Source organism: Temnothorax americanus, unplaced genomic scaffold (assembly GCF_048541705.1).
Source record: "Temnothorax americanus isolate GAGA-0224 unplaced genomic scaffold, ASM4854170v1 Scaffold54, whole genome shotgun sequence".
In the NCBI taxonomy this organism is placed as follows: Eukaryota; Metazoa; Arthropoda; class Insecta; order Hymenoptera; family Formicidae; genus Temnothorax; species Temnothorax americanus.
This window is the reverse complement of record NW_027509696.1, coordinates 487,426-504,014: the sequence shown is the minus strand read 5'-3', so window position 1 is coordinate 504,014 and position 16,589 is coordinate 487,426. Positions and strand designations below refer to the sequence as shown.

The window sequence follows — 16,589 nt, the reverse complement described above, 5'->3', positions numbered from 1 at the left end:
AATAGTAACGAAGGCGCACGTACGATTACTAACCCCGCGGCCATGAGTTCGGTATTTACCCGCGAAAAGCTACGGGGAAGACGACACACACTTGCATGACTGCCTTACACACTTGGTGTCAATAATAACGGGCGCGGTAATGAGTATGCGCTACCGGGGGGATGGCGGCTGCTAATACTGCGCCGTCGCGGCGTCGCCTCTTAACACCGTCCGTAATGAATTCGTCGTCGCTCGGGAAGCGGGCGCGGGCGCTCTTACCGCGATTCAACTCATTAGAGAGCGTATGCCTGGCACGCTATCTTTGATGTCGTTGAAAGACGCATGAGATGAAGTTCTCTCACTCCGTAGTACTCGGCGAGTTTATCACGAAACGCTCGGAGGCTGTGCCCCGACTGCGCCCCCTCCCTCCCCCCACCCCGGTTTGCTCATCTCTACCGACGTGATAATAACGTTTAGCCGGTTGACACTCGACAAACGCGTCGACTTCAGACCGCCCCCGACGTTATGCCGCATAACAGACTCCGGGCTATCACCGGAAATAAGCGCGACTAGATCTTGTAAATGTTTCAGCGAGAAGCGTTAACGCGCGACGACAGCTTTGGAGTAAAATTTCTAAAGTGAACTAAAATAACTTCCGTTATAAATTATTTATCAAATTATTAGTTATTTGCCGTCACGTTTATCTTAATTTACAATGTAAATGATTGGATAATTGAGCCACGGTGAATGTTCGTTAATTCCCGATTGTACGCGCTTTTATAATGCCGTCAAAACCAGCAGACTCCACATGGTCTCTTTTTATTTTTCACTGGCAGAGTCTAATAATACGTTTTGTATTACCGCCAACCGAAATATCTGTTTTGTAATCGCTCCTATTATATCAAGCTCAGAGAGTTGGACGATTTATGTGTCTAATTAATGCGGTCGGCGGGCATAATTATATTATTTAGCGTATGCGCGACGCAACGACGAAAGGCAAAAGCAATTTGGCCGCGAAAGCGATATTTTTTATGGATGTCGACGGATAAACAGCAGTTCGTTAAATGAATTCGGACCGGCACACTCTGTAACTGATTACGTTCGGCCGGTTTCGAGTCGCAGCGCGGGACTAATTACCCGCAAACTATTATTACATCCCATTAAACAACTATTCCGCTGCAAACTTTCCGTCATCGTTGGAAATTGGAGTGGCGCATTAGCCGCTCCGTTGAGCTGTTTTGTTTCTATTATCGGGTAACGATCTATCGTTCCTTTCCAACGGGTTTAATGTTTGTTCGTCTACGAGTACGTACACAATGACTCACGAAATTGATCAAGTGTTTCGAGAATTTCGGACCGTGCCGTGCGTATACTTTCGCGACTTTTCGCGACTTTTTAGAAACGCACTTGGAAATCCAAGATCTCCAGGCAAATAAATCTTTCAGTTAACTTCCGCTGTCAAGCATCAGACCTGGCGAAAATTCCATTGAGGACCCAATTGCAAAATCGACTCGCGTGAGGTGTTACATCGATTCGCCGACGTCTCCTATTCGCGCATTTTAAATACCCGGCGATCGTTTTCGCGCTTAAAGACCGCCTCTCGCCCGGCGCGGAGATCGTAGTCCAGTCACTATATGTACAAAAAAACGGATTATAAAAGACATAATTCTGACCCAGGATTTTTCTTTTGGGGGGTGTTGGAGGGCTCAAGAAAAGCTTAATCTCAAGTCTTCGACCTCTGTTTCCCGCTTGCTTTTTCTACGGGAGTAAAAAATGTGAAAAAATGGTTTTTTTGCGATAACTCGGTTTCTAATAAAGTTACAAGGTCGAATCGGAGCTCATTTTAAAGCTTTTTTTATGCTCTACAAATTATATTGTATGACATTTTTACGTATGATCGATTGTTTTCGAGACATCGAACGAGAAAGAGAAATAAAAAAGTATGAGAGAGAGATACATTTAGTTTTTTTCTTTTTACTCATTATTGTCGTCCGAAATTGCAAAAATGCTTCAAATGAAACTTGTAGAGCGTAAAAAAATCTACAATTTTTATTTGTTATTTATTTCATTTCGTTGAAAATTACGCCTTGTAGAGCGCCTCAAAGTGGAGAGTCGTCGCCATCGCGTTAGCGGCGCGTTGGTTACGTCGATACGCGGCACCGAACGCTTTCGCTAAGATTTCCGACTTCATTGACGCAAAAAAGTAACATAATAGGTGTTTTTTATAGGATTTTTCCCGCTCTACATGTCTTTTTTAAATGTACATAGTGACTGGACTATCGAGGAGGGGAGGGGGACGTGTTTGGCGAGGGTGCGGCAAGGGGTGGCTCGACCGAGCGAACTGACGCGGAGAGGATCGGGGAGGACGAGGGTGCCGCGACGTCGTGCGCCGGGGTTGCACAGGATGGGATTTAATCTGTGTCCCGTTTTACGCTCAGCCAAGCGGAACCTTTTTGCCTCACTTTGCGGCGCGACTCGCTTTTGCGCCGCACCGCCGCGTAGATTAACGCGAAATTATATATAAAGAATGTGTGCGGCCGGCGCGGCGGGTGTGTGCACGGGTCGACGGCGTCGGGCTCGGGCGATATTCGAGCCCTCTCGCCGACATCATCCCCCTCTGTCGGGGGTGGCCGCCCTTCCCTTCCCCCCGCTCTGGGGAGGAGAGCGTGAGGCAAAAGACGATGAGCGAAAGGGTGAATCTCGCGCGCGTATACGTGCTACAGCTAAGTCGCGCACACTTGTCTCCTTTGTAACGAATTAAACTTGTGAAAAACAGCATAGACTTGTGCGCCGTCCCTTCAAAGGCGAGACGCGGCGCGGCGCGACGCGTCCTCGCTTTCACCGTCGCTTATTTTTAACACAAATTACTCTGTCGAAAGAAAGAAGTGATTCGGAAGAGTACGAGACCAAGTGTCTTCGGATAATACTTGTCTATATCTGAATAGTACTTTACCAATTATAATCTGAAAATCGCAATACACGAAATAAATTAATGAATTAAGATATTCTTTGGTATCTTTGGTATATTATATTATGACGGAATATTATAATTCGTGATGGTATTGTTGCTCTATAAACGTGACAGCTGCACGTATCCGCGGATCTAATATACGCTTTTATTAATTCGAGCAAAGGATGAATATTCATTAGCTCATCGTAAAAGAAATTGCGGAGAGTGTCGCTCTAATTGGTTTGAGGAAAATGTCTCGCTCTTATCGCTATCATCTACTTTCCGCCGTGTGCGTAATCAAAAGGGAACTTTATAAAATTCACCGAGGCACAAAGTTCGCGGAAAGCGGGGTGACGACTACGACCGACAAGTCGATAACAAAGATCAATTCCATCTCTGCAAAATCATTGATATTACATTCTGACATTCTTAATCGGTCGCCGTGTACCGATCCAATCCATTCGAGCATTTCCTAGATTCCTCGAAAACTTTGCAAAATACTTCTCAATATATTTCAAAACTTTTATCATTATTTTGTCGCGTAAAGGGGATCGCGAAATTAAATGCAGTTATAATATCGCGTCCTAAAAAAAATGACGTTATTTCTCTCTTCTTACATTCGCGAATCGCATCAGCATCCGGATGCAGGGGGTAGGATAAAATGGAGGGGTAAGAAGCATCCTCTCGAAAATTTCCGCGTTGCCTCGCTGCGGAATTATTTGTAACAAGACTCTCGACTCCAATTTCTCGCTTCTCGTTCTTCATCACCATATTCCATTCCTTTCAGCATGCTTGAAGCTCGCTTAAAAAGCTCTGGTTATAATGCAGGGACGACTGAAGCCAGGAAACCTTCCGCAATAAGTAGAGAATTGTAGTACGGATCTATTGCCAACGGAGATAGTTACGGATAAAAAAAGCCATCCGCCAGAGGTGAATCAATATAGGAATTAATAAAAAACACAAAATTCAAATTGTCAATTATAAAAGTCCCATAAAATTTTAAAACATTTATCATTAACTTTTAGAATTTTAAAAACTGTACAAGTACTCCTGTATCGCATTTACATATAAAACACAATTATTTTACATATATTACAATATAAAAACTTCACGAATTAACTCAATCTGATTCAATGATATAGCAATCATGAAGAATTATTATCTTCCGAAAAGTCGTCATGATTTTCTGTCGAAGGACCTTTCCGTCCTTCCACATTTTTACAACGTCGACTGATCGTAAGATGCGGCAATCTTCGATCCTTTCGCATCGGTGAAAATGAGGTACGACAGAAATGGCGTAAGGACAGAAGGAGGTAAGCCGAGAGGAAGGGACAGGCGGCGGGACACAGCGAGAGCGAGAAAACCACTTCGTGTCGTTATACGAAGTGGATTTCGCACAGCGACAAAGGCGGAGCGAGCCATCCAAGATTACATTCCAACTATTTCTTGTCGTTTTGCGCGGCGTAAAAGCGGGGATTAATTAAATTTGTTAATTGCAAGATGCATTTAGTAACGCCGGCTCCTCTCGAGTCTCCCGTCATTCGCGCGCGCGCGCGCGCTGTCACGACACTCCTCTCGTTGTGTATCTTTTTCCTCGCGTCGGCGACGACGCACCGCGGGAATTTAACAGTGATGAGACAAGCTGAAATTTTTGCCCGCATTAGGACATGTATATGTGAAAAGCCGTTTTGTTCACCATGAGAGATCCAGAGTCTTTTAAATTGTTTTTGTCATTGACACTGTACTCTCTGGGCAAATCGAATGCATTTTCGTTCATATACATGTAATATACATGTACATATATATGCGTCTGCATTGTAAGTTGTATCGAAACGGTATACAATTTTTGAAGCCTCCCACGTAATGATCGAATTGCACGATACCGTACCGTATATCTATTCGTTAGACCTGCCGCATTGTCCACTCGCGTCGCAATTACCGTCGTCGTCAACACGTCGCACGTATATCTACGCGATAGATTTCCGTTTCGGCGACTCCTCCGCGCGCACGTTACATGTTAACCGTAATAAGGTACACGGCAGCGCGAATTAATCGGCGCGCAAGGGTCAAACTGATCTTCGTTACGTGACATCCGCAGGGCGGCGGACCGTGTGATCGCGACGCAAACATCTCCCTTGGCGTTCGATCTGACGCTTTCGGATCCGTGCGACGCGGACGGGCGCGAGCGCTAATTAGACTAATAAGAACGCACGTATACCGGCGCGGTGTACTATCCCGCTGTTTACCAATCAGATGTTCTGGCGAGGTGACGTATACGTTTGCGCGCGTTTTGATTCACAGAGGAGGACTTGATGCACGGGGGTGGCGCGGGTATTGGCGGGGGTTCTATGGTCGGACAGAACTCAATATTTGGGTGCTCGGCTGCAGGACACAGCGGGGTTAACCAGCTCGGCGGCGTTTACGTCAACGGCCGACCGCTGCCGGACTCCACGAGGCAGAAGATCGTCGAGCTGGCCCACAGCGGTGCCAGACCGTGCGACATATCGCGCATACTGCAGGTCAGCAATGGATGCGTCTCCAAGATACTCGGCAGGTAAGTACCGCGCCGCGGATGTCGGTCTCCCTTCGAAATCGTGGGACGAACGCGTTCGGGAAATTAAACCGTTCTGCGATACTTGAGGAGCAACGGAATTTGATATATGCTATTGTCTTATATACTAGCTGATTCGATAAATCGGGTTCAATGGCCACAAGACACAACTGCTTGTATTTCCTCGAGGCAATTAGCGGCCAATCGATAAATTTGCGAGAGAATTCACAGAATTTTCTTCTATTTTTAGCGATTTATTGACGTTATAGATTTAAAAATAATTGGATATATATAATAATAAACGAATGTTACGTTGTACTTCCATTTTTTATACAGCAATATCTTCGTGAATGTAACATAGTTCCTGCAAATTGCGGAGTATTGACATAAAGCTAGCTTTCATCCACTGATTTCCCGTTTAAAAACTCGCATTTTTTTTTCGATAACTATGCTATGCTTAAAAGACCCGCTACGATGTAATACGCATTAAGCGAAAATAATAATTGTTCTTTTCGCAGGTATTACGAGACTGGCTCGATCAAGCCGCGGGCGATTGGCGGTAGCAAGCCACGAGTGGCGACGACGCCCGTGGTCAACAAAATCGCCGACTACAAACGAGAATGTCCCTCGATCTTCGCCTGGGAGATTCGCGATCGACTTTTGCAAGAGGGCGTTTGCAATAACGACAATATTCCCAGCGTAAGTAACAAGTCAGTTGTAAGATATATTTAATTCAGGAACATGCCGACTGTCAGGTGATTAATATTTGAAATCAAACATTTTGATTGATTGTACTTCGCTAGATATTGTAGACTAGAATGAAGCGAGTTTAGGTGAACAGATTACGCAAATTCCTCAAGGTTGCACGCACGATTCCCTCTCGTCTCGCGCATAAATTCGCGACGTGCGAATAAATTTCCCGCTGCGTTGGCGCCATACCATTGATTGGATACGGTCTAAGTTTACGCGTAATCCGCCGTCGACTTATCGTGGCGCGCAGCCGGTCGAGTGTACTTACCCGTCGGATCCGGCTACTCGACCCTAATCAAAGTCTCGTCAATACGATCGGCTGGGTGGGGTAATCGGTCCATTACGCGGACCTCGGCATTGTCCACCCTCTCCCGGGCGCTGATCGCCCTTCCCCGAAAACCCGAAGAATCCTCTCCGGTTGTACGTCCGTCCATCTACCAAACATCCTGCCCGCCCAACCTCCCTTCTCGACCGCGCGAAATATCCTCAAAGGTCGATCGTCCTCGTCTGGCTCCTCTGAGGACGCTCTCTCTACTGGCAGTATCCCCCCCCCCCCCCCATCCCTATCGACTGCTCGTCAGGAATACCGAGGGGGATGGCACGCGTACAAGTCGTTATCCATCGGCTTGCGGAGCAAACTCGCTTCTTGTCGGTGTGCTCCTAGGAACCGAATGAAGAAGGTTGATAGGAAATGTTGGGGGTTCCAGGATGATCAATCAGAACGTCTAGCACGCGGTCTTGTCATCAAGCGTGTAATGCGCCGAACAGTTGCGAGATTACATTCGAGAGCATCGCTCTATAATATATATATATCATCTCTTAATGTATTTAATATTTATCATATATATATATATTTTTTTTTTTCTCAAGTGACAAACATCACTCTATTAATGATAAGGAAATATATCTCACTCTTTTCAATATATTTACTAATTATCATTTTTTTGAAGTGACAAGCATTGTTCTATTAACGACAACGTATTGTAAAATTTCCTTAAAATAATGAAATAGTAAAATATAGAACCCCTATAGAGAGAAAGAGAGTAAATATTCGAATTTCTTGAAATCAGTGAACCAGAAATCAATCTAGAATTCTTTTCGAGAATAATTTTAAGTCGGAATCAAGAGAAGAGACGTTATTTGATCGACAGATCGTTGTTTCGATCGTTTCGATCTTTTCTCGGCTATACTGTTGGTGGATCGCTGGTAGCATTGGCGGTGACGTTGGCTATTGCGGCTGGTACACATGGCGTCGGGGGTTGGTGTCGGGGGTGCGCGCGGGGTTAGTCGGCGGCGAGAGCGGACGGGAGCGGGTAGAATCAGGGTGAATGGGATCAGTTAAGCGTGTTGCACAATTATTCGTGTCCGGTCGCGCGTGTAATGGCCTGCATCGACGCTGCGGCTGTTGTGCGGTGAGAGTAGAGCGGTCGCTCTCTCTCTCTCTCTCTGTCTCTCTTTCTCTCTCTCTCTCTCTCTCTCTCTCTCTCTCTCTCTCTCTCTCTCTCTCTCTCTCTCTCTCCCGGCATCCAGGCTGGATAGACGGTTTGATGACGGAGAGCCTGGTCCGGGTTAGCCGGGGCTAACTCGTCTCGAAACGTCGCTTCCGCTATTCGCCTGTTACTGTCTCATAGCGTTGGAACGAGTCGAGACGGTGGAAGTTACGTACGCTCGATGAGCTCCGGACGTGGCGAATGTGATCGATGAAAATCGACATTTCCCTAATATTCTAATATGCCATCGCGGAAGATTGGACTTAAACAAGATTCTACTTTTTCTTCGTATCTTCTAATTATTCTCATCATGCTGCGACTGCCTTTGCGTAGAAAACTATACGTTTAATTTATGAAGCTCCGGTATTACATCGAAGTGCAATATTCACTCGAATGTACCCGAATATGATCGAAGTCAGAGTTCCTCGTCTTTAATTCAGCTCTAATGGACGACTGGTGCAACGCGCGCTATTCTAACAGCGACGTTCTCTCGGCGTCACCCGGCCATTATTCCGTCGGTTTTGACTCAAACTATGCGAGAAGGATCGGCTTTGCGCACTCATGCCGTTCTCGTCGAAGCTTGTCGACCTCGTAATTAAGAAGCTCCGCTCGATATCCGACGTCCGCGCTGCATTAACGGCCATGTATATCCGGCTGCTGCATCAAGCTCGGCGTCGATTACAGAAGGGTGTGTGGGGGATGGGGTTGGCGCGTGTATGGAGCGCGCCGAGGACCATTATGTACAAGTTGAGAGCGCGATGCTTGGATCCCTGTGCTATAACGGCTGGCTCGTTATAACTTCGGAGTTAGCCAGTGGCTCGGTTGCGGGCGTAAGGTGAAGACGACAACGATGACGGCGACGACCGTCCCCCGGATTGGAGGGGGAACGAAGAGCCGTAGAGAACCGTTTTATGTAATAATAATTGGATGGCGGTGTCCTTTCATCTGGGTATGACCCCCTTCGCATTCTGCGACTGCGGGAGGACGAAAAAGAGGAGGCAAGATCCCGCGCAAGGGGCGGCGGCAAGGGACGGACAATCAGTGCGCGCGGCTACGACGACGGAAATGATTCTTGTGCGACAACGAGTGGCTGCGGTTGCGAGATTTTACAAAGAGCCTTGCCCCGATCCGCCGCGTCGGTCTCTTTTGCCTCTATCTTCCTTTCCCTTGATCAGGAATGGACGATGCGGAGGTATCTTGTCCACAGGGATACATATCGCGTATCATTAGTGCCGAAAAGCGACGCAACATTTTCTCTGAATTACTCGGTTTTTTTTCTCTAAGTTACGAATATTAGAAGCAAAATTAGAAAAATAATAATTGTTTCAACAGTTTTTGAATTATGAATTATTATTAAAGATTAATTAAAGACTAATTAATATAAATTAATTATTAAAGATTAATTAACATTAGAGAGTCAACTTTTAGATAACGCAGATTATTAACTAAATTATATATTTAGAGATATTTTCAATATTAAAGATTCTCTTAATAGAGATTTCATATTCGAGCTGTATCTTTGTAGCTTAATATTTTTGTGTGAATTTGGGAGAATCATTTATCGGTCAAAGTTTCACTTATTATTAATTAAAAATTCTGTTATCTGACCATTAAAATGCTACATTTCTTAAAATAATTTTGAATTTATAACAAAGACAGATATAATTTGCATAATAATAATTTGTATACTACATTTTTAAGACACTTTATGATGGTTACGAATTTATTTATAATTTTTATAAAAATATCGATGCCAGCAATTTGGACAAAAAAAAAACATAATTAGCGATATCTTTCATAGCACTTTTTTAATATTCAATAGGATTGAATTAATAGGCGATTCAAATTGATTCTAATTGAAAATTTCGTAGGTGTCGTCCATTAACAGGGTACTCAGGAACCTGGCCTCGCAGAAGGAGCAACAGGCGGCTGCGGTGCAAGCGCATCAGGGTGCCGAGAGCGTCTACGACAAGCTGAGAATGTTTAACGGGCAGGCAGCAGGCTGGCCGCCAGCGTGGTATTCGGCAACACCTCCCCATCATCCCCTGGCCACGGGAATTCCAACCGCGGCGACTCCTGGATCCGGTCAAACTCTTCTGCCCAGTAGTCAGCTTCACGGGCGTGACGATTCTTTGCTGAAGCGAAGCGGTAAGTACTTGTAGAAATATTAGGTGGATTCGCAGTGTTGGTTGATGTCGTATCTTAATTAACATTTTAAAGATCATGCAGATCAATATTTATTTACCTTCCTGGTGCTTTATCTTTTAATCTAAATCAAGTTTATCTCTCTCTTAAATAACAAAAAATAAAATCTATATTAAAACAGAAAATAATTTTATGTCGTGAATACGGATTATAAATGATCTTTCTTTCAAAAAAATGATTCCTATAATTTTAACATTAAAGTTCAAGATTGATTAAAACTTCGACGAACGAACATTTGTCTTTGTGGACTAAAATTTATACGATCTTGCTTTCGAAGAAATATCTTCGAACGATTGCACTCTGTCTCGTATCATCTCCCTCGATTCGCGAGAAATGTACGTTGCATTGTGCGATTCCGGATCTTCGACGCCTCGTACAATGCATGTACGCGCACATACGCGGTCGAGTAGGGAAAAAGGGTCCATCCTGCAGCGCTATAAGTCTAATAGGATCACGAAAATCGGGCCTGCGGCTCGGTTCTTAACTAGAATCAGTCTACGAGTGACGAACCCAGATGCGGCCGCTCTCAATAGGCAGATTACGTGAATCGTGATAAAGTGACAGGTAGAAAAGTGCTTTCACTGGCAAGTGTATTTCTGCGGATTTCGAAATATCATCGTCGATGCTTTTTCGCAGTCTCGGAATTCATTTCGCGGACCGTCTTTCAATTATATGTGTCAATCTGATTATCTTGACGGAATAAATATTCTAATATATCTGTATTAAAATATCTCATAGTATATCTTTTCGTACTAAATAACTTCATATGACGATAATAACACGTTAACGCTAATAAGTTAAATATAAACAAGACTGTAAACAATTTTTTTAAAAGTTGTTTTAAGGTGTATCTTAAATCGCGTCGCCACTTAGAAGGTAGTGGTTTATATGCCTTACTGAATACGTCAAAGTGCCGCTTATAGTGCACTTGGATGCACAAGAATGCATCGAACGGTCGATCGCGGCCACTTTGGCCACAGCGGGCATATTAAGCGGCCGGATTGCAGAGAGCATCGGGCTAATCTCTTCTCTTTTCTTCGGCCGGGCGTGCGTCGTCACCTAGAAAATTAAAGCCAACGATCCGTCTGCAGCGGACCGCTGAGGATCGTTCCCCGGTCTGGTCGTTACGCGCAGGGGTATTCGCGAGGAGGCTTGGGGGTGGATTCCGCGGGAAGGAGAAGAACGGGAGAGTTGATGGGTAGAACGATGAGGGAGGCGGGAAGAACCGGAGGGAAAGAAAGAGGCGTGTTTGGGGTGCCGGTATTTCTAGTCGAGGGGGTTTTGCAGGGTCGAGTCCAATTGGGGGTTGCGCGGGGGTTGAGATGAGCGAACGAGAAAGCGAGCAGCTGACGAACGAATGGTGTACATATATACATATATATTATATAGGTATTACATATATACATATACATGCAATATATATTACATAGACATGTAATACATATGTGCATACCTATGTACGCGCGAGCGTAAGGGTGAACGTATATATGTACATCTCTCCGCTGCCGTATGGAGGGACGGACACGGATAGAGCGGAGGCACGGAGGGACGCAGGGAAGGCACCGGGAGGAATGGAAAGAGACGAGGGTGTGGTGCGCGGAGGCGGAAAGTAATCGCGGCCCACGGGGCTTGACGAGGGGCTACCCTTGCGCGCGTACGAACCGACGCACCAACACGAGACGCGACCCCGAAGACCGGTCGCGCACGCCTGAACGCGCGGCGCGGTGTCTAGGAATCTCGAGAACGGCGGATCGCGTTACGGGATCGACCGATTGATGTGCTGCGGAACAGCGGGCTTTTTTTAATTAGATCGCGACGCTTCTCACAACGTGAGAGAAAGATTGCCCAAGTTTTTGAACAATTAATCTTTATTATTTAAGTTTTAGACGATGGAAAAATGATTAACGTTCGACATAGTTCAGAAAAACAGAATGACAGTTGTTATGTAAGATATATGATTGGACTTCAATTAAAACACGAAATGTCATTGTGTAATCGTAAATATGAAAGATATGTTTAAGATGGCTGAAACAATACATTTGAAGGAAAGATAATTAATTCTTGTTCCAGACACCGGATCTCTATTGTCGCATCAGCAGGAGACAACTTCGGACGGTAATTCGGAGCACAACTCCTCCGGCGACGAGGACTCGCAAGTGCGGCTGAGGCTGAAGAGGAAATTGCAGCGCAACCGAACTTCCTTCTCTAACGAGCAGATAGACAGCCTCGAGAAAGGTCAGTAGAAAATCCGAAAAAGTTATCAATCTCGATAATCAATCCTGATATTTGCGACTTGAGAAATCACGTCCTTCGACCTGGATTCTTTTTTCATTGCCCCTTTTTTAAATTTAATTGGACATAATGCTTGTTTGTTTATAGTTTTTTTTTTATTGGTACTTGAGCTTTAAATTAAAACTTTTTGTATACTCGTTTCTGATATAAAAAAAAAACTATACAGGTATATAGCTTTTTGTATATTCCGATATATATATAGAGATTCTTCCTCCATTTGGTCTCCGGCATCCGCTCGGTCGCGAAAAATGAAAATACGCGATGGCCGGCAAGCTTCGTGTATATCGCGATAATTAATGCCGACTACGCGACTAAATAACGAGCACTTGTTGCAAACTGGTTTCGTTTCAGAATTCGAGCGGACACATTACCCGGACGTGTTTGCACGGGAGCGTCTCGCCGAGAAGATCGGATTACCTGAGGCACGTATCCAGGTGAGTGTGAATGTGCGAATGCGGCGTGTGTGCGCTTCCTCTACCGACATTCGCTCCACCCACTTGTCCTCCTCTCTTCGGCCCCCCTCGCCCACGCAACGCTTTCCCCGGGCGCGTCTTTCTCTCTTCTTATTCCGCCCGTTCCTCCCGGGAGGGTCGAACGGCGTAAGTGCGACGACGCCCTTTCATTAAACGCTTTTAACGTGCGGCCACGTGGTCGTACGTGGGGAACATTAAACACCTCCGACCGGTTGAAAGCTTGATGCCGCCCGCGAGACTTCCAATGAGATTTTGTCACCTCTTTCGTCCGACTGCTTCGTCGCCATTTACGTATTCTTATGTGCGCGCACGGGACTTTTCTCGTCAGTTCTGCGACACGGGCAGAGATGCACGATTTATTTATTTGCTAGAATTTAGAAACGCGCGCTAGAACATACTAATGTTTCTCTGATAATAATGCATTAATCGTATTGAAAATTTTATATGTCACATTTTACTCTCGTCGTACAAGATTCCAAGATTTATTAGATGAGACACATTTTGATAAACAATAAAAATGCAGAAGAAAGGGAACACATAGTTATACAAATGTCTGAATGTTTTATTAGATTGAACATTGCGAAACGATAATTGAATTTCGACTGAATCCTTTCTGAAGGACTTTGAAATTCTACAAATTCGAAGAATCTTTGATTGCATCGACAAAGCTAAGAATCATGGAAAACGAGAGACAGAAATCTCGACGGAGCAAGAAATCATTTAAATTATAAGATCAGGAAAACTCACAAAATCTCGCATTTAAAGAGAGTAATATCGTTGTTCGTTTCCTTATAAAGTTTCCGCGAACTCTCTGCTCGCCATCGCTTTCCTGCAAAGCAAGTTTATATTCTTCATGTGACATGATGAAGGCTGCAACTGGTAGAGAAATTACGATAATCAAAGTAAAAAAAACGTAGATATTAACTTCCACGACAATTAAAAAATTAAATAGTTTAAAAGTTTTTAACTTTTTAAAAAGTTAAAAACTTTTTAACATCTGAATATCTAAATTGTCATAACGCATTTATTTCATTCTTATTACTTTATTTTTATGCTCTAAATGTTTGTATTGTCTAACTTCTATCTAGAATCAATGGATTATGTTAAGAGTCCTGTTTTAATTCATTACGTTATTATTCTGCATTTTATTATAAATAACTCGACAATTGCATTACAACGCTAGTTACAATTAAATTTTCGTCTCATTGCCATAGTAATCTGTTCTAACATTTATTAGCAACATGGACATGTTATTTTCAATACGATTAAGTTCTTGTTACGTATGTAACCACGTCCATAATACATGTTGATGTTGTTTAGCAACTCTCCTATTTCGATAATACCCTCTTACTTTTTAATCGTACAAGGGGTGCAAAATGCCATGTTGTATAATTATAATTAATATCAACGTCGAACCACTAATACGTAGCCTTATCGAACATTGTTTGGCCGTGTTCACTCTCCACCTCCTACCGCCTCTCACCTGCATCACCGCGGTATGAAGAGACGGAAGGGTCGACGAAGTGGCCGGTGGGGTTCTATGTGGTGGTATAGTACCGGGCGCGCTGAGCGTTATGTGGACGTACAAACAGTGCAAGACCATGTTGACGCATGTTTTCAAGCCTCGTTGGCTGGTATTGATCTTGCTAAGTGCAGGAAACCGGGAGTTCCGGCGTGGGAGGGAAAAGGAGAAGTTCGACGAGGAAGAGAGAGAGAGAGAGAGAGAGAGAGAGAGAGAGAGAGAGAGAGAGAGAGGGAGAGAAAGACAGAAAGGAAAGGAAGACCGAGCGAGACGGGGCGAAACCGAAAGAGAATGGAGGAGAAAAAAATAGTAGAGCTTGCTGGAGAGAACGAAAGAGGGAATCGCGGAGATCGCCGAGTTGGACCGATTGCCGGACGATCGTTGAACGGCGAAGTATGTGAAAGACGAAGAATGAAGTGCCGGGAATTCTAATGGAACACGGAACACATTACGCGGCACGCCGCAGCGCGGCACGGCACGGAACGGCGCGGTGCGGCATGGCGCGGCATGGCGCGGCATGTAAACGCGGCCCGCCCGAACCGCGAGGGATTGTGCAAAAGGCCTAAGAGGGTTCTCGGACGCAACCATGGCAACCATGGTCGTGTCCCCAGGGAGGTCGCCCTCCGATTGGCCCATCCCTCGCTTTTCCACCTATATACCTCGGCCATGGCCACGAGATTCGCCACGTCGCACTACCGTCACGTCGCCGGCCGATTATCATCCGCGGCATTCCCTAAGTCGACTCGTGCGAGCGCGATGGCTGATACGCTACGAGGATTAAAGCGGGATTTTTACCCCCCCCCCCCCAGAAATACCGCCGAATAAAATGAGTGCTAATAATAAATCATAAAGCTGGATATATATTAGATATCCGCGAGATTTGCCGTGATCAATATTAATATCGCCAGGCAATTTTTGCGAATAAAGATGTTTATTTTCCTCTCGTTTACATCTCTTTTCATCGGTAAAAATGGGAGATTTCGCAGCGTGACAGCGTTCGCACGCTTCATTAGTCCCAGAAAGTACCGGCGAAGCGTGTAAACGAGCGAATTTCTTACGCTTCCTCCAGTCGGCACATCGTGAATGAAGGTCGAAAGTTTCAAGGTCGGAAACCAGTGTCGGAAACCGGTCTCCGCGGCGCGTTTAGGCCGTTGACGACGGCGACGGCCGAGAGGGCTGTGTTCTTTGAGTAGGTAACACTAAGGACCGAACGCGTGTTCGGATCACGGACTTTCCCGTGAATCGATTCGGACGAGTTTTTGGGACGAGGGAGGACGATGAGTTTACGAGGGACGATAGTATTGGGCGGAAGAAGCCCGCTGCGGGCGAATGGCAGATATTTGACGGTGGGGTGGCCGAACACGATTTGCTGCGCCAATGGGAGGACAGGAGGATAGAATTTATTTTTTGATTCAATCGAGGACCCCCGTCATACTCGTAGCGCGACGTTATACGTGAGATTGCGGAAGGCTTGTATTTCTACGTTGATGACATTTCTTTCCGCTGCGAAAAACATCCCTCTTTTTTTCCTGTATATCGCGCACGCGATAATTCGTTACACCGAAATCGGACAGAAATGGAAATTGTTGTTATTGCTTTGTTCTCTATTTTCATCTCTGTGCGCACTAGTATGCGAAAACGTGCGGATTACTCTTTCGAAGCTTGCGCTGTAATCGCACGATTATCAGCTGTATTAAATATAAATTATTAGGTTTGGATTTCCTCTCTCGATTAACGATCGATTCGTTTGACTGCGTCAATAAGAATCGTACGACATTCACGTCAATTGACATTTACATGCAATATCTTGAATTATGGGACGAATTTGTAATCATAATGTTCGATAACAATACGGTTTAATCGTATAGAATAAAAGTATTAAAATACTTTTTTGCACATGAAAATAATTGAAGAATGCAACAAAATTCATATAATTGTATGTCTATGTAAAATTGACGCTACTGAACAGTATCACAATATATAGAAAAGAGAGGTGAAAGCTAAATGCACGGTTCATGGATTGCTCTAAGTGCCGGCGAGGGAAAACCGATATATCGAAGGGGACGAATCCTCTTATCGCCGAAAGGAATCACAAAAATCAGGAAATCCGTGCAGACGTAGCATATAGAGAACGATAAAGTCCCGATTTTTATTATACGAATCTCTCTATTTGGGATATCGCCTTGGTATACAGTGAAAGGACATTGAAGCCGCTATTAATACTTCAGTATTTTCATTTACACTGCCACTGTTTTTGCCATTTACACTCACAGTTTTATATAATTCTGACGTATACTCTTTATCTTCTTCTAATTATAGTTCTGCAAAGAAACAAGGAATCGATTGAATATATGCGTATAAAGGTTAAAGTTAATCG

The 16,589-nt window shown here is 44.5% G+C and overlaps 1 protein-coding gene across 2 annotated transcripts in view; it reads left to right on the top strand.

Annotated features, from left to right (window-relative positions):
* Positions 1–16,589, top strand: part of Toy (paired box 6 protein twin of eyeless) — a 35,137-nt gene that overhangs the window by 8,925 nt on the left and 9,623 nt on the right. Inside the window, exons 3-7 of one of the 2 annotated variants that reach the window (XM_077419393.1) lie at positions 5,231–5,483; positions 5,999–6,179; positions 9,592–9,868; positions 11,996–12,160; positions 12,569–12,639. In XM_077419393.1, coding sequence (XP_077275519.1) covers positions 5,231–5,483; positions 5,999–6,179; positions 9,592–9,868; positions 11,996–12,160; positions 12,569–12,639 — 947 coding nt within the window. Of the gene's footprint in view, positions 1–5,230; positions 5,484–5,998; positions 6,180–9,591; positions 9,869–11,995; positions 12,161–12,568; positions 12,652–16,589 lie in introns of both variants that reach the window. The other variant, XM_077419392.1, reaches the window with a different exon arrangement.